The following is a 27,187-nucleotide window of genomic DNA, read 5'->3' as shown; positions in this document are numbered from 1 at the left end:
GAACATGGTTTATCCCTATTGCACAAGACCCATGGCGTTGAATTTGCTGCTGCTGAGGCTCAGGGAGTTAGGGGGTGTTTAGTGGGTTTTCCTCAAGGTTATATTCACCTAAAGTCAGAACAGAGCTTGTACAAAACTCAAAGCAGGAACCACAGCAGAGAGTCTCCTTATTTCTGTGCAGAAAAGACACTCAGTGTTCACTGCAAACCCCCCTGTGCCCACAGAACCCCTCGGTGACGGGTTCAGCTCAGCCCCTGCTCCCTCATCTGCTCCCAGATGGAACAAAAAACGAGATGGAAAACTAAACCCTGCCCCAGCAAAGCATTTTTGGAGCTGTTTTGGAGCATGATGTGCTGCTGGGCCCCCGCTGCCCAGCTTTGGGCACAGAGCAGTGACACCTTGGGGAGCACAGGGACATTCCCTGTGTGTCCCCCCACGGCACAGCAGCCCCCCAGTCGCTCTCCCAGTGCCAGACCCGGGTCACATCCATGCACAGTGCCCGTAGGAATAAAAGGAGGATGTTTAACCACCTGCACTGGGCTCCCTCTGATGTTCTCCAAGTGAAACTTGATGCTGCTCAGCAAAGACACACCTCTTCCAGGGTGTTGTGCAAAATTCTGCATTTTAACGTAGGACAGGAAATATGAAAAGAGCCGGGCAGAACCCAAACAGCCCCGCTGGCCAGGCCGAGCAGCGGGGAGCAAATCAAAGCCTTGGCTCCTCTCATCCATCCACCCGTGATTTTCCAGGGCTTTGGAAGTCGCAGCTCCTCCGCTAACAGGTTTTTAAGGATCCTCATCGCTGCTTCCCTCTGGAGCAGCTCTGCAGAGGGCTTCTTTTTTTTTTTTTTTTTTTGTTCCTTCCTTCTCTCTCATGCTGTATTTCCTCACTCCACAGTGGGATGGGTCGGTTGCAAAAGATTCTCATTCCCTTGCTGGGATTGGTTTTGGCCTTCTGGTTTTATTCTGCGAGGGAGAATTTCAAACCGGGTGAGTATCCAAAGTGACTCTGCCTTTAAAGCAAAAATATGAAAAGCCACATTTGAATGCTTTGCGTGGAAACCATTCAGAGCTTGGACCCAGCCAAGCCCGAGCCTTTGTGTTGTGGCTGATAGCAGAAAGTTGTTTTAACGAAGATTTGAAACCCAACCGAGCGAGGAATATGCAGAAATGCTTCCCGGGGGAGCAGGTGAGGCTGAGGGGGAGAGGGCTCTGAACGCTCCGTTTTCCAGTGTCTAACAACAGAGTTTACAGACATGACTTTTAAATAATGGATTTTAAGTTCAGAGAATGCACTCAGTGGGTGATTTTTACCACAGAATAGTTGGGCTGTTGATAAGTTTTGTCCTGACTCGTGGAAAAAGCTGCTGGAAGAGTCAAGCGCTGTCCCTGTGTCACTGCATTCCATGAGGAGCTGCAGCAACTCCACGGCTTTTTCCATGAGATGGGAGACATGTCCTGGTGCTGGAAGCTTTGCACTTACAGGCTCATTTGCCTTCCAATTCAGTGCTTATTCTGAAGGGTGTTACGGGATTTTTTTGAGTTTTAGGGTTGTTTTTTCTTCTGACAGCATTTCGATAAATTAAATGCCTGTGCCTCGGTCCCCAGAGATGCTGAAGGGGAAGCGGGTGATTGTGACTGGAGCCAGCACTGGAATTGGGGAGCAGATTGCCTATCACCTGGCACGGATGGGATCCCACATCCTCATCACGGCGCGGACAGAGGCCAAGCTCCAGAAAGTAAATGGCAAACTGGGCACTCTCACACGCACATTCACAGCAGGGCACACACATGAAGGTCAATCTCACACCACAGGTACATCCACCACGCAGGAATATCCACACAGGCAATTTCCACAGCACAGATCCCAGCTGGGAACAGTGGCACTCGCAGGCAGACACCCCTGTGCTGCCCGGGGCTCCTGCGTGCACAGGAATCCCCCTCTCCTGCAGACACACACACCCTGCAGAACATGTTATAGGATTTGAACTTATGTACACACATCCCCACGGACACAGGCTGCCTCAGCACACACACACACACCCTCATTCCACTGCAGTGATAGCCAAGCTCCTGCTCTCCCCACACACACACGTGTGATTCCAGACCGCACGGATAAAGAGCCAGACTGCCTCGGGCGCAGGAATAACTTCCCAGGCTCCCTTTGAAGCTTGGAAGGCTCCAAACACGCTGCCAAACCGCTGTTTTAAGGCGGGAGCACATCACAGAGGGAGCACAGACACCCCCTTTTGGTCCCACCCCAGGGGAGGTGTGCTCCTGACGGGCTGTGTTGGTGGCAGGTGGTGCGGCGGTGCCTGGAGCTGGGAGCGGCCTCGGCGCGGCACGTCAGCGGCACCATGGAGGACATGGCCTTCGCCCAGCACGTGGTGAGAGAGGCACAGGCCTTGCTGGGTATGTCTACAAATTGCTCTCCATGTGTGACAGCAGAACAGGGCATCTCATCCTGGCCAGGCTTATTGCAAAAAAAAAAAACAAACAGTGGGAGAGGTGGTGCGAGACGGGAGAAGTTTCCCCCTGGTTCTGCTCCCTGCCTGGCTTCACCACTGCCCCTCAAACTGAACAGCACTCTCATTTTCAGCCCCGTGCCCTCATGACATCCTGTTGCAGTGCCACAATCCTGGATTTCATCACCCAGGGGCTGGAGTGTCCATCGGCCCCTCGGCAGCGCCGGTATCGCGGTCACGGGTCACGGCTGTGGAAATGCACGGTCCCTTCTCCCTCCCAGGGCCCACACGCAGCTGGGGGTGATCTCCCCTGTGCCGTGGCATTTGTGTTTTGAGCCAAAAAGCAATATATCACAACAGAGTTTTTACTGGCAGCCACCATCTGCACTATATCCCTACCCCAGAGATAACGGGCCACAGCTCTGACCCAAAAACCTGATTTCTTCTGATTCCACTTATTCTGCTCCCAGGAAAGGCTGTTTTGCTGATTGTAGCCCTCTCCCCGCCCAGCACTAACACCCTTTCCTCTGCTTGCAGGAGGCCTGGACATGCTCATTCTTAACCACGTTGGTGCATCGTACTTTGGTTTTTTCGATGGGGACGTTGAGCACGTACGAAAGCTCCTGGAAATCAACTTCCTCAGCTACGTGGCCATGACCACGGCAGCCCTGCCCATGCTGAAGGAGAGTGAGGGCAGCATTGTCGTGGTTTCATCCATGGCAGGTGAGTGGGGAGCGAGGTGGGTGACATGGGATTCACCCAAAAGACACCGTGGGCTGATTTTCATAAGCAGCACACAGGCGTCCTAAAAGAGCCACAACTGCTCAACACTCACAAAAAACCAACCAAACAAACACCCAAAACAACCTTAGCACCCAAATCCAGATTGTTTTGGGATTTTCTTGATGGAATTTGTTTTCTGCTCAATGGAATAACCTCGGTTTGCTTTTTGACCAGCCCTGCAACTCAACCCCACAGCTGGTGTGCTGGGCAGTGCTCTGGTCATCAGCTTAGCTCAGGATCCAGGGTCAGGAGTTTAAACTTTGCTCCACCTCTCCCTACTGAGGGTTTTGTGGTTACTTTGGGTTGCTCATACCCTCAGCAGAGACATGAGCCATGGTGTTGGCCATAAGACCTTAAAAGAGCTGGAAGCCAACAGGAGTATTTGTAATGCTGCTGTTCAGGTGCCAGGATGACAGTTCACTAACAGTGAACTCCCCTTGGGGAAAATACTCTCTCTGATGAAGGGAAAAACAGAGGTTCAGGCAGAGCAGCTTCCTGTGCTGTAACAGAACTTCACTCTGTGTCCAGGTAAAGTCGGGTTTCCCTTTACTGTCCCCTACTCTGCGACCAAGTTCGCCCTGGATGGATTTTTCAGCTCCCTGAGGCAGGAATTCAGCATTCAGAGCATTAATGTTTCCATCACGCTCTGCATCCTTGGCTTCATTGACACTGGTAAGAGTTGTGCTGTTGGATGCACTTGTCAGGAGCTGAGCATCACCATCCTACCCCTCAACCCCCTCTGCCACCAACTCCTCCTCTCCCCTCTGCTGCTGCTGCTCCTCCTCCAGCGCCTCTGGGGTATCTCTGGGGGATTCCACCTCTCTGCCACCAAAACCAGTCTCAAAACTAATTTCTTTTCCCCATGTCATGTAAAACCAGCCACTGCTTACAGGCTAGCACAGCCAAACATCCAATTAATACAAACACCAGCCACCTCCCTCTCATCAATCCTACCTATTGATACAGGAGCAAAGGAGGGGAATGCAGTGCATGTGTTTTGCATTTTCTGGATGGAATTTGTTTTGACACAACCCACTCACCCCAGTTTGCTTTTTGAGCAGCCCTGCCATCATACCCCAACTGTGCTGTCAGGCTCATCTGAGACACAGAGCTCACACACTCCCAGCACATTCTGCAGGGCAGGAGATCTGAGTCTCATCAACTTATTTATGCTTTGACATGCACACTGATATGTCCAATTTTAGGAAACTTTTTGTAAGCCCCACTCTCTGTTTCATGTTAACGAGGTGACCTTCCTCAGCCACCCCCACGTGCTCCTTATCCCCTGTGTACCCCTCAGCCCCTCCATGTACTCCTTGACCCCCTGCTCCCCTTTCAGCCCCTCAGGTATCCCACTCGCCCTTCTGTGTGTCCTTTGGACATTTTCTCATCCCTCTGTCTGCCCCTCAGCCCTATGTGCTCCCCCACTTGCTCCTGTGTCCTCCTCAACTGTCCTGTGTGTCCCTCAAGGTCCTAACTTGCCCCTCAGCCCCTGTATATGCTCCTCTGTGTACTCCTTGACCCCTGGCTCTCCCCTTAGCCCCATTGTGTGTCCTTTGGTGTCCCCTCTCACCCCTCTATGTGTCCCTCAACTCCTCCCCATGCGTACCCTTCATCCCCCCTCTCTGTGTTCCCCCACTCTCCCCTCATCCCCCCCATGTGCCCCGCGGGTCCCTACGTGCCCCTCTCTGTGCCCCTCGAGCCTCTCCCCGCCCACCTCTCCGAACCCCTCATCCCCTCTCTGTGCTCCCCCACTCTCCCCTCATCCCCTCTCTGAGCCCCTCGGGTTCCTCACTCTCAGGTCATCCCCTCGGGTTCCACACTCACCCACTCGCCCCTCCTCCTCCCATGTCCCCCTCGGGGTCCCCACCCACCCCTAAGCCTCCGTGTGCCCCTGGGGGTCCCCACTCGCCCCTCTCTGTGCCCCTCGAGCCCTCACTCGCCCCTTTACGCACCCCTCATCCCCTTGTGTGCTCCCCCATTCGCCCCTCACGTCCCCCCTGAGGTTCCCACTCGCCCCTTTATGCACCCCTCATCCCCTCTGCGTGCTCCCCCACTCGCCCCTTATGTTCCCCCCCGGGGTCTCCACTCGCCCCTCTCTGTGCCCCTCATGCCTTCTCTGTACCCTTCATCCCTTCTATGTGCTCCCCCACTTGCTCCTCATGTCCCCCCCGAGGTCCCCACTCGCCCCTCTACGCACCCCTCATCACCTCTGCGTGCTCCCCCACTCTCCCCTCATCCCCCCGCGTCTCCCACGGGTCCCCCCTCTCCCGTCATCGCCCCGTGCCCCCCTTTGTGCCCCCCATCCCTCCCCGCAGACCGCGCCGTCCGCGCTGCCGCGGAGGTTCTGCGGGAGGTGCCGGCGCCGCGGGACGAGTGCGCGCTGGAGATCCTCAAAGGGGCCGCGCTGCGCCGCCGGGAGCTCTACTACCGCTACCGCTCCACCCGCCTGCCCCTGCTGCTCCGGGACTGCGCCGCAGAGCTCCTCGACTACCTGGTGAGGAGCCGCTATCGCCTGCCCGCCGCCCCCGGCACCCCCCGCCCGCCCCTCTGAGCCGCGGGGCACCGGGGAGGGCCGGCCCGGGTACCCCCGTCCTGTGCCGGGCAAGCCCGGGCGGGCATCGCCGCCGCTCGGTTCGCGATGCGCTGGCGGCACCCGGAGGGGCGAGGGAGGTCTCGCAGCCCTGCCTGTCCCTGCCCGCCCCCCTGCTCGCGGAAAAACCTAATTATTGAAGCTAATTGTTAAATAAAAAGTACTAACCGGACGGCTTTGTGTGTTGTCGCTTTTCTCTGCTATAAAACTGGCGCGGCTCTCTACCGACCTGGCTCTTACAGGGAGGCTGAAATTGAGGCAATAATCCTTCGTTATTTCATTTTTGGGAATATTTCAGCCTATTTGTTAGTTTAATGGCCAAATTCATAGAGTTGTAGAATCACAGAACGGCTTGGGTTGGAAGGGACCTTAAAGATGAGGTAGTTTCACCCCCCTGCCACAGGCAGGGACACTTTCCACCAGCCCAGGTTGTTCCAAGCCACATCCAACCTGGCCTTGGACACTTCAAGGGGTGGGGCAGCCACAGCTTCTCTGGGCAACCTGTGCCAGGGCCTCCCCACCCTCACAGGGAAGGATTTCTTCCTAATACCCAATCCAAACCTACCCTTCTTCAGCTTAAAGCCATTCACTCCCCATTCCCCATCAAATGCAAGCTTTTACTCCAAGCAAAACTTCCCAAACTCCCAGGCAGTTTCCTACACAAACATTCTAACTGGAAAGCACCTTCTAGATGTGGGGCAGTGGGAGCAGCATGTGCTGAATGCAAACCCAAGCACACAGCGAGCTCCACACCACTTCCCCAGCTTGATCCATTTACACCTCCCGTGGTTCTGACCATTCCTGCACCAACTATTACCTTTCCTGTGACAAAATCTCCCCAGACTCTTCCCACTGAAGTACTCCTAGGGATTTGTTTGCTTCTATAAAGGAAATAAGGAGCTACCATTTCTCCTGTCCTTACCTCAAGATTGCCTACACAAACCAGCTCACACAGAGCAGGTTTTGCCCTTTAAACTTCCTCTTTCAGACAATTACTTACAAACCCATTCTCCATGTGCCCAGGCAGATGCTGAGCAGTGAGATTCACAAAGTTGTGAAAGCTGAAGGTCTTTCTTATTCATCCACTTGGCTCTTTTACTGCCTTTTACGATCTATGGATTCCCCAAAAGTGCAATTTTTGTAGGTGTAAGGGCCACCCAACAAACTGTCAGTATTGCATCAATAGTGATATCATGGAGGATAAACCAGAAACATCATTACTGGTTGAAAAAGGCAAATTTGCCAGCCCTGCTCTCTCCAGATATTTCTGTGAACCTGTACCACAGTCATACTGCTGATAAATAAATCCTTGTGGCAGCCAATGAGGAAGGGAAGTGTTGCTTCTATTTTAGAAGTGGAGTGAAGGGAGAAGGATGTCCATCCATCCCCCCTCTGCTCTGGGGGGACACAGGTGTCCCAGCCCCAAAAAGCAACCACCAAACAACACACCCACCACTCCACGGAGTGACAAAATGTTCAGTGCCTTCCCTTGAACGCTCTCAGAAAGCACATCTGAAACTCCTGGCAAGCCAAGGGTGCAAAGGGACAGCCTAAAGTCCAAAGCCACACTCTTCATTAGGTTAATGTTTGCTAAATCACTGGCAGAGCAACGAAAAGGTCCAACAAACACCATCACACTTGCGCAAGACAAGAAGTAGCTCCAACCTTCCCAGCCCCATCTGCAGCCACCTCCACCTCCCGTGGCCAGAGCTGTGGGGTTTGTCTCACTCCTGCCTGGATTTTTGCAGAGGGATGGGTTTGTTCCTGAAGATTTTCATCCCCTTGCTGGGAGCAGCACTGGCCTTTTATTTTTATTCAGCGCCTCCGAGTTTCAACAAAGGTAAGTCATGGGGAAAAAACAACAACAGGGAGGCTGTGCCAGCGTAGCAGAGCGTGCCATGCAGAGGGGCACAGGCCACTTGAAGGGCCTTTTGGAGCACAGCCAGGGAAGCCAGAGCGTGGGAGGGCTAAGGGCTGGGAGGGGAGGGCAGGCAGCCCCCCGTGTGAGGGGTCAGAGCACAGGAATCACAGAATCACAGAATCAGCTGGGTTGGAAGGGACTTCTGAGATCATCAAGTCCAACCCTTGATCCACTACCCCCATGGTTACTAGACCATGGCACTGATGCCACATCCAGTCTCTTCTTAAAAACCTCCAGGTATGGAGAATCCTCCACTTCCCTGGGCAGCCCATTCCAATGGCTGATCACCCTCTCTGCAAAGAAATTCTTCCTAATATCCAACCTAAACCTCCCCTGGCACAGCTGAAGACCCTGAGCCCTCTTGTCTTGCTGAGAGTTGTCTGGGAAAAGAGACCAACCCCCCCCCTGGCTCCCCCCTCCTGTCAGGGAGTTGCAGAGAGTGAGGAGGTCTCCCCTGAGCCTCCTCTTCTCCAGGCTGAACAGCCCCAGCTCCCTCAGCCTCTCCTCATAGGACTTGTGCTCCAGTCCCTTCCCCAGCCTTGTTGCTCTCCTCTGGACCTGCTCCAGCACCTCAATGTCCTTCCTGAACTGAGGGGAAGAACTGCCGGGGTTACACCGGCTCTGCTGGGACACGCAGTGTGCGACCTCTGTGAATGACCGACTTGGGAAACGTGCACTTTTCCACTTTAATCCTTTTATTAGTCGGCTCTCCCCGCTCCCAGGCCAGGCTGGGAGCAGAGCTCGAGCCTCGCACGTGCTCCCCACCGAGCCGGGATTAAGGATCGGGCTCCAGCGGGGGTCTGGCGAGGGGGTGCCCCGCTGCCCGCAGCTCCTGCACCCGAAGGTGAGGGGCGGCAGGGCCAGAGAGGAGCCACAGTGCCCACGTGTGGAGAGACAACAGGGGCTGTGCCAGCTCTGAGCTCCGCGCCCTCCTCTCCAGAGATGCTCCGGGGGAAGCGGGTGATCGTGACGGGAGCCAGCAGCGGCATCGGGGAGCAGATGGCCTATCACCTGGCACGCATGGAGACACACCTCCTGCTCACCGCACGGACCGAGGCCAAGCTGCAGAAAGTAAATGGCAAGCAGAGCCATGGGATGAGGATACCCACATGGGAATACCAGATACCCTCCAGACCCACCCCAGTGTATCCCCAGCATGAGCCTGTTCTAACACACACGCAACCCCCACTACAAAAATTGCATTTTCAATGCTGACAGCACAGCATTTCCTTCTCTGCAGCCTCCAGCTGTGAATTCTGACCTCCACCACCACAGACAAGGCCTGCTCAAGTCCTTGTCTGATCAACCCTTGCCCTTTCTCCAATTCTGAACTGGTTTTGTATCCTGTATAAAACAGGATCAAAATGCTAACATCAAGCAATCATATCCCTATTTATAAACACTAAATATTTGGCTCAGATGTGCTGTCATTCAACTCTGCAGACAAAATCAATTTTCCAAGCGACATGTCTCGTCCCGTAAAGGGAGCAGGGTTTCCAGCAGGACAGGGAGATGCCCTGAGACAGCAACAGCCTGGGATGGGGGTGTTCCATGAAGGTGAGTCCATGCCAACACCATTCCCACTGTCCTCACAGGTGGTGGAGCAATGCCTGGAGCTGGGAGCTGCCTCCGCCCACTACATCAGTGGCTCCATGGAGGACCCCTCGTTCCCCGAGGTGGTGGTGAGGGAGGCTGAGAACACCTGGGGTAGGTGCTGTGGGGCTGCCCCTCCTCACTGCCCAGCACATCCCCTGCCACACTTTGGGGCCATTTCAACCCCCAGGAAGCTGCTTTGTTCGGAGATGCCTGTTGTTGACAGCAAACGTGCTCTGCTTGCAGGCGGCCTGGATCTGCTCATCCTAAACCACATCGGTTACTCCACCTTCAACTACTTTGATGGGAATGTTGGGCACGTACGAAAGCTCATGGAGACCAACTTCCTGAGCTACGTGGCCATGACCACATCAGCCCTGCCCATGCTGAGGGAGAGCGAGGGCAGCATCGTGGTGGTCTCATCCATGGCAGGTGAGCACACAAGGGGCCTCTCCCTGCCCACATCCCTTCCCCTCACCCTGCTGTGACATAAGGCAGAGAGCCACCCACTGGGACTCAGGGTCAGCAAGACCTGAATCCTGGATGCACAATTCAAGTCCTCTGGGAGATTCATAGCTTATATTTTGTCCTTCTAGTCACCCACTAATCACCTTCATGCACAGCACTGCAGTTGTTTTACATGTATGGTCACATATTAAACACGATTTGCTATCTGTGGGTGTCTCTTCCTGAATACAGGAACAGTATCACCCCCAACAGAAGGTACTTTGTGCCATATGTTACATTTTAAACCTTCCTGCATTTATTTATTTCCCTCAACCATTCATGACAGTTTACTCCATCACCTAAATCACAATACTGCAGCTCCCTGAAGGGCAGGAGGAAGGGAGAGCTGTGCAGCCTGGTGCCTGCCCAGCACATGAACCCCAACGTTGTGTCTCTGCTCCAGGTAAAATCGGCTCCCCGTTTGCTGCTTCCTATTCCGCGACCAAGTTCGCCTTGGATGGATTTTTCAGCTCCTTGCGACAGGAACTCATCATAGACAAGGTCAATGTTTCCATCACACTCTGCATCCTGGGCTACATCAACACAGGTACAGCACCTCTGGGGCCTTGGGACTCAGTCCATTCCCAGGCAGAGCCAAGCTGGGCCCACCCTCTGGCTCCAGGCTGCTCTGCCACCACTGCTGGACCCTCTGCCTGCAGTGTCTGTGCAATGGTGGAAACAGGACCCCAACTCTTTAGAAAGCATGGCCTGGGACTTTTAACTCTTCTATCCTTGCAGGGGAGGTGGGGATTCCACCCCGTGGTCACTCAAGAGGTGGAAAAGAACGGGAAGGGCATAGCTGTAATTGTTATTTTAACTGTTCCAAGCCTTGTTAAGCAGGTCTGATCCCCAGAGTTTGTCAGTTTGAGAATTCTCCAGGCTGGTGCCTGTGGCAGCCCCTCCATCTGACACCACTCCTTCCCTCCCTGTGCTCCCCCCTTTCCAGAGAGTGCTGTGCGAGCGGTCTCCCACGTGATCCGGGACAAACCAGCGCCCAAGGAGGAGTGTGCCCTGGAGATCATCAAGGCTGGAGCCCTGCGCCAGCGGGAGCTGCACTACCCACCCTGGGTGGTGGGCACTGCCATCCTCCTCCGGGACATCGCCCCCGAGTTCCTCGACTCCTCCATCAGGAGCAGCTACAACATGGAAAACCTCAAGAGAACGTAGTCACTGGGACAACCAGTGTGCCAGGACACCTCGGGCCAGGCAGCAGGGGTTTGGGTGTTAATCCAGCTGCTTCCACACCTCCTGGGCAGCCCATGCTGGCACACCCTGGCAACTCGAGACAGGACGCTCCAGAAGTCTGTGACACAGCAGGAAAACAGCCTTTATAGTAACGAACTCTTGCAACTGGCTTTTTCCACCCAAGAGGCACTTCAGAAAAGTCCTGCAGCAAGATCTGCTGCCAGTGTCCTGCTCAACCTCCAGAAACTGGAAAGCCACCAAGGCAGAGGTACCAAGTACTACAGGACATGAGCCAGAACAGGGATTTGGGCCAAGCAGCACAAACCACCCAAAGCCACAAGAACCAGGAAATTTTTTGTATCCCTTCTAGGCTGGTCTTTGTAAAAATAAATCCTACATTACTACGAGATCTCTATGTTTCCTTGTGTTCCTTTTCCACGTGCACGAGCGCAGAGCCCTTATCAGGGCACAGAGCCCTTATCAGCACCCAGCTGGCTGAACCCACCTCCTCTCGATTTGCATTAACAAAGCTTTCGCTTCTCTAAAGACCTTAATGAATTTCTGCCATTCCTGAGCTCTCCTCAGCTGCCAAAACACGTTTTTCCCCCCCTCTCCCTCCTTTCCAATCGGCAAAAAGCCCTTAAAATAATAGCATTACTGTGCTTCCCTAAGTCTGGATTTCCCTACCCCAAAGCAGCTTTGGGGAAACCCAGTCACCGAGTGCCACGAGCAGCTCCATGAGCCAGCGCTCAACCTCTGCATGGTGGAGACCAGTAGATGGCCCAAAAGATAATTGTTAGGTCTGCTTAGGGAGAAGCTGGAGAGAGTTTGGGCTCCCAAGATAACCCAAGTGCCCGTGAGCCGGGGCCCTGTGTCCCACAAGCCGGGGCTGTGAGCAGAGACAGGAACCGGGGCTCGGCTGCAGCTGCAACGTTTCCTGTTTTACAGAGCGAGAAAAAAAGAGAGTGAGAGCAGAAAACGAGGTGGTTGGCACGAAGATGGCAGTGGGAGCGTGTTCATGCCTGATAACACCCTGCTCCTGCACAGCAGTCCAGGGGTAGGACAGGACCCCTGGGGCCAGGTAAGTGCTGGAGCACCCACAGCACCGGGGCCGGCGAGGACTGGAGGGGAGCGGAGACTAAAAGTAGAAACCTGCACCTTCTTTCCTCTTTTTTGCACCCCACTTTCAGCCTACACAAAACTTGCACCGGGAAGCTGTAACATGAACCAGCAAGAAGCACTGTTTTTTTGTTGGTTTTTTTTTTTTTTTCTGGTTTCCCTTGAAGCAAGAAGTGTAACAGCTTGGAAAGCACAGATAAAGGACATGTTTAATTAGAGAGGGTGATTTGGGGTAACAGAAGGAGGAAATAGAGTGTTAGCCTGTCAAGAAGGCCTCAACAGTTTGCTCAGCTCGGGGTGAGTAATGGACTGTGTGTTTCTTTAAGCTTTACCTCGCTTTAAAGTGCATTTTTGGTGAACTGGGGCTATTCCAGCCCTGGGACAGCCTGGGCAGCCCAGAGGCAGCGCAGGTGGGAGAGGGGCTGAGCTATTCCTGATGGGAGGAGATGGATGAGCACAGACTGGGCGGGACATTTAATGGGACCTTCTCTAAAACTCAGCAAAATCAGTTGAAAAACGCTCAGCATTCGGAGCAGTGCCCTGGCTGGGGCTCGTGGGCACCTGACCACCCAAAAAACACTGTGCTCCTTGCAAAGGATGCCCCTACAGCGAAACATGGCACCAGGAATGAGCTCTGAGCACTCCACAGTGAACACAAGGCCAATAAGAAGAATTACAGAGCAGATTTTAATGCAGACTCAAAAGCACGTGCAAATGAGACTTACTTGTTCCCATTTTTTTTCCCCATTAGACTCAATAACTTCCTAATTGCCTGAGACAGAATGAGACCAATGAAGTTTTGGTTTTTGTTTCACACTGAAAGCATTTAACCTGAATTTTCAGGGACTAAAATTCCTCTCTTTTTTTTTCCCCTCCTTCCTACATTAACATGATTTACTGGATACAAGGAAGTCTCACACCAGGCACGGCCACAGCAGCTCCCTGGCTGAGCCCCCCCCAGGCTGGGACCCTCTGATTCATGGGATGTAAATAGGAATGATGAGCTCTGACAGTGCTGATGGGGCCAGGGGACAGGAGAGGAGGACACAGCTGTGAAGGAAGGAAAAACAGTTTGGGTAGTTCTTGCTCAGCTTTCCCTTTAACTAATGCAGAGGCAAAGGCTCAAATACACTTGATACCACCAAAATCCAGCAAGGAATAACACAGTGGTGACTTGCAACTGTGCAGAGAAGTCATGAGGAGGTTCCATCCCTGCACCCTGTGCACACATGTAGACAGTGCAACAGTGCTGGAATGGAGGATCTCCTTTGGCCACGCCACTGCCTGGTTTGGGCCCCAAATTCCCAGGACATGGGGCAGAATTCATGCCTGAGGCAAACTAAGAGCCTCTACCCCCAGTCCTTGAGCACAGCTTAACAACTAATTAATCCCAAGGAGTAATAATTGGTCTCTACACTTGAATATGCAATGAAAGCAAGCCAGAGCTTGGCTAATCCCGGGTCAGGACCCACCCAACAGAGCAAGACCAGCGGGGTGTGTTTTAGACTTCATGGGCAATGGATTTACAGGATCAACGAGGTTGGAAAAGACCTCTGAGATCACTGGGTCCAACCTCTGACCTAATACTACCTTGTCTACTAGACCATGGCACTGATGCCACATCCAGCCTCTTCCCCCCCCCGGGGATGGTCACTCCACCCCCTCCCTGGGCTGCCCCTTCCATTGTCTGATCACTCTCTCTGAAAAGAGTTTCTTCCTAATGTCCAACCCCAACCACCCCTGGCAGAGCTTAGGACTGTGCCCTCTTGTCCTACTGCTGCTTGCCTGGGAGGAGAGGCCAAGCCCCACCTGGCTACACCCTCCTGTCGGGGATCCACGGGGGTCATTCTCCAGCAACATTTACACCCAGTGCCTGAGGACTCCAGAACCCAACACCTCACACTCACTAAACCTCAGAAACGATTAGTTCTGACTCAAATGGTGTCTTTTCCCTCAGTTCCAGCACAGAGGAGCTCAGGGAGGTGAGTCCAGGATGATCAGCCAGCCCAGGGGGGCCCGGCCGCGGCGCCGGCGCTCGGGCGAGAGCTACGAGGAGAAGTGCGAGCGGCGGCAGGAGAGCAGGGAGAACCTGCGCAGGAGGAACAACACGACCACCTGCAGGCACCTCCCAAGGGCAGCGGGGCAGCCACCCCAGAGCCCACGCCAGAAGGAGTTCCTGAGGAGGAGAAACCTGGTGGGCGAGGCGGGAAGGGCATCCCCAAGGCAGGAGCCAGAGGCGCAAACCCCACCGGGCTCCTCACCGACCGTCCTGCTCCAGGTAACACCTGCCCCTCAGAACCCACCAAAACACCAGGATCCACGTCACAGCGCAGCCAAAATGTGAGATTTGCACAGGCAAAACCACGTGTTCTCCTCACGCCCCGCAGAGTCAGGTGCAGGTACACACATTGTCACCCCCCTGAGTGCTCCTCTCCTGTTTTCCGAACCCCGAGCCAGGCATTTTCTGCCATTCCTCCAAGCACAACCCCACATCCCAGCTGCCAGGCTGCAGGTTTGCACTTCCACAGGTTATTTTAGCCTTGCTAAGTGAGCTCTGAGCACCTGGGTTCCCTCCAGTCACCTCTGCTGTTAGCAGGAAGGGTGGAGGGATCAGGAGACTCCCTGGCACCCATTGCCAGCCCTGTGCTGCACAGCTGACTAACCCAGGGGGCTCTCTGTCCTGAATAACATCTGTGACAAGCTGCAAAACACCCCAGTCAGAACCAAAGAGATTTTCTCCTAAACTTCTATCCGTGTAAAATGAACCATTCCCTGAGTTCATCCTTGGGGCTTCACAGACTTGTGTGAGCACAGACAATCAAACATGAGGTGACTTACCCCGGCACACCCTCAAACTCCCTTTGCAGCACAAGACTGAGCAGAGCAATTACCAACCTCCTGCTGCCGTTTGGTTCACCAGGTTTAGTCACAGGAATCTGGAACAGGCATTTACACGCTCACAGGGCCTTCTCTATTTACTCCTGCAGAGATATCAAGGCTCCAGCCCTGGGGGAAGCCAGTGCAGAACTGGCACCTCTGCTCCAAGGCAGCCAAATGGCAGCAGAGACCTAAACCAGGACCCATTTCCCTGCCACCCAAAGTCCTCATCTTTCCCAAAAAGATGTCAAGACACTTAGAGGGGATTCCTTGACCTGTTCTGGTGTTGCCATTCCTCCCACCCCAGCAGTCAGCTGGTTTTTCTTCCACTTTCCCAAAAAGCTCTGAAGCTGCTGCAGCCAAAGCAGCAGATCCTTGTGGACTTGCCATGGTTTCTTCATGCTCTTCACCCAGTCACCACAGCTACCAAGCCTGACCAGGCCTTAACCCCTTCCCCTCAGCCTATTTTGGAGAGACACTGACTCAAGCTGCCCTCTCATTCCAGGACTTGTGGAGCAGCCCCACGTCACCCCCTGCACAGCCCCTGCTCTGCCTCAGCGTCCCCCCTGGCATTCCAGCAGAAACCATTCCCAGGCAAAGTGACCCTGTGAACACCCAAGGTAGGTGAGGGATGCTCTGGTTTCCCAGCACAGCAGCATCCACGGCCTCCCTTTCTCACCTCTGTGTCTCCATCACCAAACTCTTTGGGATGAGCTGGTGGCTCCCCTCCAACCCCAGCTCCCCAGCCAGCTTTGACCATCCCAGTCTGAGTTTCCCCTGAACACTGCAGGAATTAGGAATATTTTTTCCTGTGGAGGGATAAACCAGCCCACAGCTTAACCCCCAGTGCTGCCAAGAAGCTGCTCTGCCCTACAGCTTTCCTGTCACTGTCCCAGCATTATCCAGAGCTCTCAGGGCTTTTTTTTTTCCCCTCCTTCCTACATTAAGATGATTTACTGGATACAAGAAAGTCTCACACCAGGCACGGCCACAGCAGCTCCCTGGCTGAGCCCCCCCCCAGGCTGGGACCCTCTGATTCATGGGATGTAAATAGGGATGATGAGCTCTGACTGTGCTGATGGGGCCAGGGGACAGGAGAGGGGGATCTCTGCAGGATTACTCAGCTTCTACTTCTCTGTCCATCAGAGCAGGACATTTCTTTGCCTCTTGCCCCTATTAGTTGTCACTGGACACTATTTAAACTGCTGCCCATCCTAGGAGCCATCTGGGAGTGGAGATGGACCCTAAAATACAAAGTTCATGGTCCCTCAGACAGGGGATCATTCACATCCTTTCATTTTGCCTTCACAGGAACACAGACCCTTGCAAACCCAAGAGAAGGAGTGAAAGACTCGAGCCAGCAGACAGAGTAAGTTGGTCCTGCCCTCCCTCCCTGGGCTGGGAATTCACATCCCACAGAGCAGCAGCTTCCCAAGCCCAAAATGTTCCCCCTCAAAAAGGCACAAGCTTTTGCTGTACAAAACCTCCTCTTGGGTGGGGGTGGCAGAGGGTGTCCAGCACCACAGACCCCCCATCACACACCTCAGTAACATACTTTTGTTTTTTATTTCAGCTGTGGAACAGCAGTTTTTAATAAGGTGAGCAAAACACTGGCAATGACCAGCCTGGAACTCCTACAAATTAAATCAGCTTCTCAAGTGGCTTTCAGCTGAAGAAGAGCAGATTTAGAGTGGATATAAGGAAGAAATTTTCTACTCTAAGGGTGGGGAGGCCCTGGCACAGGTTGCCCAGAGAAGCTGTGGCTGCCCCACCCCTGGAAGTGTCCAAGGCCAGGTTGGACGGGGCTTGGAGCAACCTGGGCAAGTGGAAGGGGTGGAATTACATCATCTTTAAGGTCCCTTCCAACCTAAATCATTCCATGAATTTCTGACTGGGACACTGAGTGGTGCTAAATTTCTCCATTTTCCAAAATTATGACACTCCTGCTATAGGAAAGGCACTGATTTCTGCTCTTCTCACTCAGCACCTCCCCTGATGTCACACATTGCGTGGCAAAAATGCCCCAACTCCAACACAGTCAGTTGCTGTAAAAATATTTTCATTTTCCTGTAAAAAAACCCACCCAAACAAATCCCAGCAGGCTCTCCCCAACCATGCAAATATAGGCTGTTAATTCACTTGTATTTCAAAATATTCAGATTTCATAGCCAGTTCATTAAATGTTTATAAACTGATATAATCCTATTTTTAAACAATTGCCCTTTCCCCTGCAGGAAATGATGCAGCTGTCCAACTACCTGAAGGTAGGTATCAAACTGTGCTCAGCACCACTGGGAAAGCTGGTTTTCACCAAGAACAATACTTTTAAATATTTTAAATATATTAATATTTATATATTGTTATTTATTATTTATATAATATATATATTAATATATAATTAATTTTAAATATATTAAATATTTTAAAATATTATTAATAATCATTTAATATTTAAATATTTAAAATCATTGTTAGTAATAATAATAATAATGGTGTTACATGCCCAATTTCAACTCCCTTCCCCACAGGAGGCCCTGCACAGGGAGCTGCTGCTCAAGCAGAAGATGGTGATTTTGCAGGAGCTTTTCTCCACGCTGCTGGAAGCCTCAGAAAAATCCTGGCAGGTACCAAAACACCCCAAAAGATTGTTATAAAAAATGTACTTTGCTTTCTCCATCAACAGAAAGCCTAAAAAACCTTCCTTCTATAAGGTTTTTTGGAGGTTTTTATACTTGTCTTTCCCACTTTTTCTTAAATATAAGCCAATAGTGGTATGTAAATGAGGGGAAAATTGGAATAAACCCAAACAACAATCTTCCACCAAGTTTTCTCTTCTAGTCAAAACAAGTTTCCAGCATTTTGAACCTCATTTTAATTTTTTTTTTTTTGAAAAATAAAGATTTTAGGGGCACCCAAGTCCTGGCAAACCCTGGACTGAAAATCCTCTGGGCATCACTGAATGAGGACCCTTTCTTTTTCTTTTTTTGCTATCAAGAGACAAAATTGAGGTGATTCATCTTGTGTAACATATTAAGCTTTTCTATAGGATTATTAAATCAATTTATAGTTCACTGTGCCACTAAAAAAAAAAGCACTTTGAAAGTTCTGTCGGGGCAGAAAAACGAGCAATTATTGGGCGAGAGGGCACAGAAACCTCGTGTTAGACATCCTGTGGTTTGAAACTTCCTCCTACATTTGCTTCTTCAAATATAATATGAGCAGGAAAAAACACCCCCTGCCACACTCTGCAGGAAGTAGCCATGAAACCTCAGATTAGAAACAGGTGGGTGCTCTTTGCTGCTCCTTTTCTCTGCTGCCAAAGGGAGACTTTGCTGCTGCTGCCTCTTGCATCCAACCTTTCACCAGCCTGAAAATTAATTAACTGGGGGCTGGAGCTGATGGTGCTGCTGGGAGGGGAATTCCTGGAGCCACAGGAGGTGCTGGCAAAGGGAGGGATGGACAGGACAAGCTGATGGTTGGCTGCCTTTTCCCAAGCCCAGGTGAGATGCCAAATGCTTGTTGCAGCAGCTTTTTAATCTTTCCCGGTATTTTGAGTTTCAACAACCTGCTGTTGGACACACATGGATGATTTTGGAGCTCCTGGAATGGGCACAGAGTGGTTTCTGAGGTGCTCCTGGTTGGATGGAGCAGGTGAACAGGAGGGCAGGGGTGGCAAAGTGAAGGGATAAAGCATTTGGTGCCTCCTTCCCCCTCCCACGATTTCACTTCTAGCTCAGAGAGCTCTCCCTACCCCAGCTCTGTGCCTTAAATCCCCCATCTGCTGCAAAACTCAACGCTGCCAGATGAGGGATGCTGAGAGAGTCTTGGTTATGATCATCAAGAGTAATTAATTTTAAGCTATTCTCCTCTTAAAAGAAAATTGCTGCTTGAACATATTTTTTTCCCCTTCCTGGCATTTGAAGCTGAGCCTGATTTTTGGAAATACCTCAAACTGCTCTGCAGAGTTGAAGCTCTTTGCCATTTTCAGCACATCACTGCTGCTATATGGACTTATTTTTCTAGCACAGGCATCATGCTTGGGCAAACTGGAAGCTTTCCAGAAACAGTATTTATTATTATAACCCTACACCAGCTCTCTAAAACGACTAAGGGAAGCAGTATCAGAGAATTCCCCAATCACAGGACAACCAAAACACTGCAGCTGTCAGCCAAAAGCAGTTTAAAAGACTTACATGGCACTTAAATAACAGCAGTGGAGAAATGCAGGAGAGTTTGAGATTTGGAGCTGCTTGTTCAGGTCACCTCAGACTTTGAAAGACAGGGCTGTGGAAGTATAAAAAAATATGGTATTTGCCAGAGAGGGTGTATTTTGAGCACATTAGCCCTAATCCTCACCCCTGCCTGACTTATGGGAGGTCACTTGGGGCTCTCTTGATGATTGTGGCTGTAGGGTTTGGGGGTTTTTTTGCTGCTGTATTTATTTGTGTGTGTGTTTTTTGTTTGGTTGGATTTGAGGGGTTGTTTTGGGTTTGTATTTTTCCTCTGAAACACCCCCTTTCACGTAGTTAATCTTCAACATAAGGGTTTGACCAGCATTTGCTCACATCACTTTTTTGGGGAAAGCTTATTCCATTTAGGGAAATCTTCCCATTCTATGTTCTTTTGCCAATTTATGAGCTGTAGCTCCATCAGTGGAGTTTGCCAGCACAAGGACAGTGACCTCCTGGAGTAAATCCAGGGGAGGCCACCAGGTTGATGAGAGGGATGGAGCACCTCTGCTATGGGGAAAGGCTGGGAGAATTGGGATTGTTCAGCCTGGAAAAGAGAAGCTTTGGGGTGAACTAATTGCAACCTTTCAGTACCTGAAGGGACCCTGCAAGAAACATTGAGAGAGACTGTTTACAAGGGCCTGGAGTGACAGGACAAGGGGGAATGGCTTCAAACTCACAGAGGGCAGGGTTAAGTTGGATATTAGAAAGAAATTCTTCCCTGTGAGGGTGGGGAGGCCCTGGCACAGGTTGCCCAGAGAAGCTGTGGCTGCCCCAGCCCTGGAAGTGTCCAAGGTCAGGTTGGACAGGGCTTGGAGCAACCTGGGCTAGTAGAAAGTGTCCCTGCCCATGGCAGTGGGTGGAATTACACCTTTAAGGTCCCTTCCAACCCAAACCATTCCTTGATTCCATGATTTCTGCTCCAAAGTGTAGGAAGGGCCCAGTTGCCTTGTCCACAGCACAGTCACATCTGAGCACAACAGCTGGAAAAGCTGGAACTGCACCACCCTCCAACACAAACCTCTGCAGGCAGAGTAAGATAAACCACTGAGCAAAACTAGGCATAATCTTTCACATTGAAAAATCACTTTTCAAAATTCCACTTCTTTACTAAGAGCCTTTAGCTCTTTTCACCAGCAACTGAACTGGGGAGATTTAGTCTTTGGGGCTCTAAACGTGCTTCTGTGCAAATTTACACAGTGCTAAGACACAGGGGAATCTGCTTTTGCTTAGGTCTAACAGCTATTCCTGTAACATCAAGGAGTTTCTTTTCAGAAGTGTGACTTCAAACAGCAGTGAGCAGACAGGATACTGGTGTTCTCAGCACTGGTGGTGGAAAAAACAGCCTGTGTGAACTCTTTGCTGGAAATTTTATCTGAATTTGCAACACTCTGGTTTCACAAAGCCCAAGCAGCCTGACTAACACCGAGAGGAGATGATGATAACAAGCAAAATGAATCATCACTGCTGCCCTCTGTCCCCCTGCCCAACTGCAAGATGTTGCAACACAGACTCGACCTATTTTCTAAGGAAACCAGCAAGTCAGGGCTGTCACACCAGGTGGAGCTTTAGGCAGGGAAGGACCAGGAGCCAGGGAACAGGGCTGTGCTCAGGGACCCTTCCAGACTCAAATCCCTCCCTCTTAACTTATAATTTCCCTGCCAGCACCTGCACTCAGTAACCAGTGAAACCCTCAGCACAGTTTTTCAGTCCATAAAACTTTTGCTTCCCCCATATCCCATTTATCTGGACATCACAAAGGCTTATCTGAATTCAGCACTGAAGAGACTTGGACCCAATTTAGCCACAATATCAGAGATGAAGGGAGAAAATGAATCAAAACACAAAGTAACAAAACATATTGGGGGCATATTGGGTGGTTCCTGGTTTCACGTTTCAGTTCAATTGTTTTTTTTCCCCAGGGTCAGCTGAACGAAGACAAACTGAAGTGTAAACTGAGGGCCCTTGAAAATCAGCTGCAGGCTTGCACCCAGGTAATGTCTGATTCACTGAGAAACACAGGGGGGGAAGAAAGGCATGAAAACAAAACACTAAACCATGTAATTGGGTTGGGTCTCAGTTTCCAGATCAATCCAGACTAGATACCTATCCAAAAAGGATTTTTCCTCTTTGCTGAAGCAGTGCTCCACAGCAAATTAGCAGCAGCATTTACACACTCCAGATTTGCTAATATTCAGGTTCAACAAGGTCAGGAATCTGTCAGGGAAGACCTTTCAAGCATTTTATTTCTCCCTTTAAAGAGTTACTCAAAGGAGTGTGTGAAGAAGATCCTGATAGAGATGGAGGACCAGAAGCAGACCTACGAGCAGAAGGCAAAAGAGGCTCTTCAGAAGATGCTGGAGGACAAGCTCCAAACAGAGCAGCAGCTACAAAACTCTCAGGTGAGGAACATGTTTTACACCTGGCTTGGCTTCACTTTAGTCCAACTGTGACAAACAAAACACGTGTCAGGGGAAGGGTGATGACAGGCTTATCCTTAGCAACAAAGATGCAAAAATATGATTTTTTAGCTATTGAGTAAAACCCAAAGCAGCTTAATGCAACCTGTGCTCATTGTGTGAGCTGCACACCAAGTTATTAAAACCAGCTTGCAGCTGGGGAAACGTGCTGCTCTTTGTCAGCTGGAATTGTAATCCCTTCTCCTCCACCATCCCTTTGTCCCATTCCCTGCTCTGCACACTCAGGGAGCAACAAGCCACACAGGGCACAAGGTCCCCAGAGATGCTTTTTCTAGAGTTGCTCTTTTATATGAAAATAGATTTTCTTCCCCCCCCTCCCCCCCCAAGAGGCAGCAGTTTGCTTTAACCCACAGGATAACTGGTATCTGCAGAAAAACAAGTAAATCTTATCCCAAGTACTACACCAGGCTTCTCAAGCCTGCTGGGAGCATGGGATTAGTGTTCCACAGGGAACATTCTGCCCATGTTTGCTCTGTCCATCAGAGGGCATCAGCCCCACACGGGTTATCGTGTGTCTGTGTGTGTGTATATATACATTAAAAAATAAATATATATAAAAATAAATATATATATATAAATAAATATATATATAAAATAAAAATATATAAAATAAAAATATATAAAATAAAAATATATAAAATAAATACCTAATAATAAATAACTAAAAATAAATGTATATAAAATATATATAAAAATAACTATATATAAAATATATATATAAAATATATATATATATAAATATATAAAATATATATATATATATTTAAAAAAAATATATATGCACACACATCCCTGGTGCTGCAGGAGGCAGCACTGCCCCAGCACAGCCCAGCTGATGGTGTCCAGGCCAGCCTGCCATGGTCCCACCAGGCTGTGGGTCCCAACCCACCCATGGGTCTTTGCTCTCTTCCCCAGAGAAGCCTGGCAGCGACGAGAGAGGACCTTGCCTTCTGGAAAGAGCACGACACTGCACTCAAAACCGAACTCACCAAGGTGACCATGGCCCACAGCGAGCTCAAAAACAGCTTCCACACTTTACAGAGTGAGCTGCAGGTACGTTGGTTCCCTGCAGGAATGTTAATTCCCTGTAGGAATGTTGGTTCTCTGCAGGAACAGCCTCCACACAGGAGGTCACCCAGAGAAGCTGTGGCTGCCCCATCCCTGGAGTGTTCAAGGCCAGGTCGGACAGGGGTTGGAGCAACCTGGGCTAGTGGAAGGTGGCAGGGGGGTGGAACAAGATGAGCTTTAAGGTCTTTCCATCCCAACCCACCCCATGGTTCTCTCCTGGCCCCAGAGAGCAGAGGCACAGAACGAGCAGCTGCACCAGGCGCTGCAGAGCCTGCGGAGTGAACACGCTGCACTTCACCTGAGAGCCACTGCCCTGAGCCAGGACATCGACCTCAAGGCCCAGCACATCACTGCCATGGAAGGTATTGTGTGCAGGGAAATAGTGCCAGAGGATATAAGGGAAGTACTCTTGAAACTCTGGTCCTTGAAGCCACACACACACACACACAAAAGACCCGCTGGCTTTCAACGTGCTGCACACCTCCGCTTGCCACAAAAGCTTCTGATTTCCAAAGGGCCCCCAAAAGCCATTTCCAACTAGATTAAAGGACTTCAGAGAAGTCAAGTGACTTCCCTAGAAGAAAGGATGGCCTGGGAGACCTGAAAAAAAAAATAAATCAAAGCTGAGTTGTCAGCTTTGATGAGGGCTTTGCATCCTTCCAGACCCGTCAAACACAGCAGTGCAGTGCCTGTTACTGTCTGAGGTGCTGCTTGGGGTGGGTATTATCAGGCTATAAATATGAGCTAATAGTGTCCTAGACCACTGCTTTGGATAGAGATAGGCAAACTTCATGTGGCTATTTTAAAACATGACTAAGGAAGAGCAATTTGGTGGCAGTTCTAATTTCATAATAAGTCTCGCACAAACAGCTTTAAAATAAACCATAAATTAGTAGAACGTAAGGCATACTGGAAAAAGCTGCCAAAACCAAAAGGGCAATAAACAGCTAAAAATCACATCCCTTCAGAGAAGAAAGTCTGGTGTAGGCAACAATATCTGCTCCACTTTACACCAGTGGAGAAGGGGAAACTTGCCATCCTTGCATAAAGATACAGAGATTTACACCAATCTTGATTTCCCTCTGTTGTTATTTCAGATAAACTGCAAAAAGAGCAAAAGCAGAAGGCAATGCTGGAGGCAACAGTCAGCCATTTGCACAGTGAGTAACACAGAGATGCACAAGGTAAGAGGCCTCTGGAGGTGCTGTGGACAATAATGTGCCTTTCTGGGTTCACAGACTTGATCCAGAACAACCAACAGAAGAGCCAGGAGGTGGCAGTGCAAAGGAAAGGTCAGCAAACTTTGTAACCCCCACCTAAGCACTCACTGGACACAAGAATGTTAGTCCTGACTCTAGGAGAAGTCTACACTGGTTTAGAATAAAAGATTGTTTTAGAGCTGCACAAAATGAGTTATTACATTTCGCTAGTTAACATCAAAATAGAAATGTATTTATGATGGCAAACACTTTAAAAATAAATGGATTTCGTTGCAAATTCTACTTCAGTGGCTATGCCATTTTTTTTCCAAACAAAACACATTCCAGTTTATAATTGCAATTACAGCTGTACTTGAAAAAAAAAAAGTAATAAAATGCATTTTAAATCTCCCTCCCCTCCATTTCTGGCAACTAGTGAGAAAGATTGCTCTAAATATGATTAACATGTAGCTACAGCAGAGACAGGCCTGTGGTAGTGAACTGAGAGCTCCTGTGCCTTCTGCTGTGTGTGTAACATGTAAATATTATCCTTAAACTGCTGAGTAAACAAGATCTAAAGCAAACCCAGAGCCTGGACCTGTTTCTCATCAGCAGCCTGACTGTTTTCTAGACCAGGTTTTCACCACCCAGACCCCACCTCTCACTCCTGCCAAGGAAAACCAAAACACTCTCTTAGAGCACCCTGAGGAGGAGGAGGAGGAGGAGGGAGAAGAAAGTCTGAAGGATGAGATGCAGAAAAGGACATCCCAGCTCACAGCAAAGGAGAATGAGGTGAGGAAGTCACTGAATTGTTGCTGGTTTAAGAGCTCCAGCAGCAACACAACACACCAAAGATCCTGGAGGTAACTTAAACTTGGTGTCCCCTGTAAGGATTCTCTCTGCTGAATTTTTATCCTGATATCAGCCTTGCCTAAATCTCCAGTAAAGCACCTACATTGAAGGATAATGTACCAGCACCCTTGGCTGTAGCAGCAGAGCCCTCTCCATACAAACCCACTTCTGTTGGCACAGACAAGAGTCTCAAGAGCCTCGCAGGAAAAAGCCACATTAAGAACCAAAACTCTGAGCACAAAGGAGGGAGAGAAGGAAAAAAAAAGGCTCGCAATAATAACAATAATATGAAAAACAGGCAGAGTCTGCTAACAAAAGCACTGCCCTTGCTACTGAGCTGCAAAACAACAATCCAAGCCTTTCCAGCCTTTTACACATTCCTTTCCATCAAATTATCCTTCTGCCAACTAACAGCCCCACAATTCTTACAGCAGAGTTCAGACAGCAAGGATTTATTAAAAAGGGACTTGTAAAAAATGATTTATAACTTACTGTAGCAGAGCTGAGAGCCACACAGGAGAAGAGCTTGTCATGTTAACCCATAATAGAGAGAAGATCACCACTAACAAATCTCACCCAGCATCCCCTGGGGAAGGGTTTATAAAGCACAATCACAGCAAGAGGGAACAGCTGGGAAGGGCATTCAACTGCCCCTTCTTTGGCTCCTGAAGCCTCTGGGCACGGGCAACTCCTTCTACGGCTGCTGCCAATGCTCTGCTCATCAGAATGGCAGCAGGGTCTTGTGCCATGGGCCCTTCAGGAAAGGGCCCTCCCTGGGTTCTGGGGTTGTGCAGCACAACCAAGCTGCCTGTCCCATGTGTCCCATGTCTCAGAGGGTTTAAGGGACTCTGGGATTCCTGTCAGGGTCAGTGAAATAGAGAATGAATTTCAGAATGAGAGGCAAACCCTGATGGGAGTTTGCACTGCACGTCTCCTTCCCGATAATAAAAATCGCCATCCCTCCTTTCTCCGGTGGGATGTGAAGGTTGGCAGCAAAGCCAAGCAGGGCTGGTGACAGACCGGGCACTGCCTCCACCACCACATTCCCAGTAACCCCGAGATCTGCTCTGTTCCCTGCAGGTACATGTGGACACACAGGCACATGTGGACACCGGGGCAGCAGGAGCGAGACCCCCCGGTCCGGGCGGTGCCCGCGCGCGGGTGAAGCTCTGCAGCCTCTGCGGGGGCCCTGCCAGGCTGCGTGGGTACAAAAGGGAGGGGGGCCCCCCCGGTAACCCCCCCTTGCTGTGCTTGCAGTGCTGGGAGCTGCGCTCGGAGCTGGAGGCCCTGAGCGAGGAGTACCGCTCCTGCCTGACCCGGCTGCGCCAGTGCCGCGACGAGCTCAACCGCTCCCACAGCCGGCAGGCCAAGGTGGGAGTCCCCAACCCCAAACCCCAGCACTGCACATCGGCCTGGGAAAACCCCCCAGCGTGGAAAGATCAGTGATGTGTTTGCTAGGGATGAGATGAGAAGTTTCTTCCCTGGCAAGGGGACCTGAGGGAATGGCCTGGAGTTGTGTCAGGGGAGGGGCAGGTGGGTATTAGAAAAAGGTTCTTCCTCCAGAGGGTGGTTGGGCACTGAACAGGCTGCCCAGGGAAGTGGTCACAGCTCCAAGCCCGACAGAGCTCAAGGAGCATTTGGATGATACTCTCAGGCTCATGGTGTGACTCTTGGGGATGGTCCTGTGCAGGGCCAGGAGTTGGACTTGATGATCCCCGTGGTCCCTTCCAACTCTGTGAAATTCCCACTAACACTTGCTTCTCCCCGCAGAGGCAGCGCGGTCACTGGATCCCCCTCCTGGTGGCACTCACAGCAGTGGCCATTGCCACCTTCCTGGCAAGTTACAGGCCATGAAGGGCCCCCCTGATGACTGACTTCACTGCAGGAACTGACTGTGCTTCCCCAAAAGCCCGTGACCTCGCCGCAGTGCACCTTCTGCTGTTTTGTACCTGCGCGTTTGGTTCACATCCTGAGCTGGTCTCACTCCAGACAAACTCCCAATAAAAGCTGGAATATCACCCCTTCCCTCAGCTGCTTTGGTTACTCTGTTCCAGCTGAAGGTTGCACTGCCCTGTCTCCCATGGCACTGAAGGATAAAGCCACTCTGGTCATCACTGACAGGTCTCACACAGGGAGGGAGGGACGAGGCATCCCATGCCCTTGGGATCCAGCCCCCTTGGGTTTTTTGCCCCCAAAATTCCCTTCTTTACTGCCTCCCTCTATGGGACATTTCTGACCTGGACCATCTCTACTTGTACCTGACAAAGAAACCTGGCTCAGGGAGGCTCTTTAGCACAGTCCCCTTGTTTTCCCCTCG

The 27,187-nt window shown here is 50.8% G+C and overlaps 3 protein-coding genes across 7 annotated transcripts; all 3 read left to right on the top strand.

The window, feature by feature from the left end:
- Positions 1–649: 649 nt before the first annotated feature.
- LOC113973368 (corticosteroid 11-beta-dehydrogenase isozyme 1-like) lies at positions 650–5,843 on the top strand. Its single transcript, XM_027695383.1, has 7 exons — positions 650–781; positions 898–989; positions 1,608–1,738; positions 2,300–2,411; positions 3,002–3,187; positions 3,776–3,919; positions 5,566–5,843. Exons 2-7 carry the CDS (start codon positions 902–904, stop codon positions 5,799–5,801), a joined length of 897 nt encoding a protein of 298 aa, XP_027551184.1. The 5' UTR covers positions 650–781; positions 898–901; the 3' UTR covers positions 5,802–5,843.
- A 1,595-nt stretch (positions 5,844–7,438) lies between these two features.
- LOC113973367 (corticosteroid 11-beta-dehydrogenase isozyme 1-like) lies at positions 7,439–11,455 on the top strand. Its single transcript, XM_027695381.1, has 6 exons — positions 7,439–7,680; positions 8,702–8,832; positions 9,357–9,468; positions 9,601–9,786; positions 10,265–10,408; positions 10,808–11,455. The coding sequence occupies exons 1-6, from the start codon at positions 7,593–7,595 to the stop codon at positions 11,026–11,028; spliced, it is 882 nt and encodes a 293-aa protein (XP_027551182.1). The 5' UTR covers positions 7,439–7,592; the 3' UTR covers positions 11,029–11,455.
- A 535-nt stretch (positions 11,456–11,990) lies between these two features.
- Positions 11,991–26,880, top strand: TRAF3IP3 (TRAF3 interacting protein 3). 5 transcript variants are annotated; one of them, XM_027695387.1, is made up of 17 exons: positions 11,991–12,127; positions 14,123–14,443; positions 15,548–15,662; positions 16,354–16,411; positions 16,616–16,640; positions 17,277–17,306; positions 17,571–17,666; positions 21,194–21,265; positions 21,533–21,673; positions 22,667–22,804; positions 23,046–23,181; positions 23,917–23,979; positions 24,058–24,111; positions 24,650–24,810; positions 25,951–26,031; positions 26,128–26,241; positions 26,641–26,880. In XM_027695387.1, the coding sequence occupies exons 1-17, from the start codon at positions 12,065–12,067 to the stop codon at positions 26,722–26,724; spliced, it is 1,752 nt and encodes a 583-aa protein (XP_027551188.1). In that variant the 5' UTR covers positions 11,991–12,064; the 3' UTR covers positions 26,725–26,880. The 5 variants fall into 5 exon arrangements, with proteins under 5 accessions (XP_027551188.1, XP_027551191.1, XP_027551187.1 ...); XM_027695389.1 differs by adding an exon at positions 12,333–12,462 and having other exon boundaries at positions 12,033–12,127; positions 25,951–26,241; XM_027695390.1 differs by lacking the exon at positions 25,951–26,031.
- Positions 26,881–27,187: the final 307 nt, after the last annotated feature.

Source organism: Neopelma chrysocephalum, unplaced genomic scaffold (genome assembly GCF_003984885.1).
Source record: "Neopelma chrysocephalum unplaced genomic scaffold, ASM398488v2 Primary Assembly neopelma1_100, whole genome shotgun sequence".
NCBI classification, from domain to species: Eukaryota; Metazoa; Chordata; class Aves; order Passeriformes; family Pipridae; genus Neopelma; species Neopelma chrysocephalum.
This window is presented reverse-complemented; position numbering and strand designations above follow the sequence as displayed.

Bases quoted from the DNA above. Each gene is read 5' to 3' on its own strand.
- LOC113973368 (XM_027695383.1), top strand. From the start codon at position 902: ATGGGTCGGTTGCAAAAGATTCTCATTCCCTTGCTGGGATTGGTTTTG. The intron at 1,739-2,299 runs GTAAATGGCAAA...TGTTGGTGGCAG, and splicing joins CAGAGGCCAAGCTCCAGAAA to GTGGTGCGGCGGTGCCTGGA. The intron at 2,412-3,001 runs GTATGTCTACAA...CTCTGCTTGCAG, and splicing joins AGAGGCACAGGCCTTGCTGG to GAGGCCTGGACATGCTCATT.
- LOC113973367 (XM_027695381.1), top strand. From the start codon at position 7,593: ATGGGTTTGTTCCTGAAGATTTTCATCCCCTTGCTGGGAGCAGCACTG. The intron at 7,681-8,701 runs GTAAGTCATGGG...CCTCCTCTCCAG, and splicing joins GCCTCCGAGTTTCAACAAAG to AGATGCTCCGGGGGAAGCGG. The intron at 9,787-10,264 runs GTGAGCACACAA...TCTCTGCTCCAG, and splicing joins GGTGGTCTCATCCATGGCAG to GTAAAATCGGCTCCCCGTTT.
- TRAF3IP3 (XM_027695386.1), top strand. From the start codon at position 12,065: ATGCCTGATAACACCCTGCTCCTGCACAGCAGTCCAGGGGTAGGACAG. The intron at 17,307-17,570 runs GTAGGTATCAAA...CCTTCCCCACAG, and splicing joins AGCTGTCCAACTACCTGAAG to GAGGCCCTGCACAGGGAGCT. The intron at 22,805-23,045 runs GTACGTTGGTTC...TCCTGGCCCCAG, and splicing joins CTTTACAGAGTGAGCTGCAG to AGAGCAGAGGCACAGAACGA.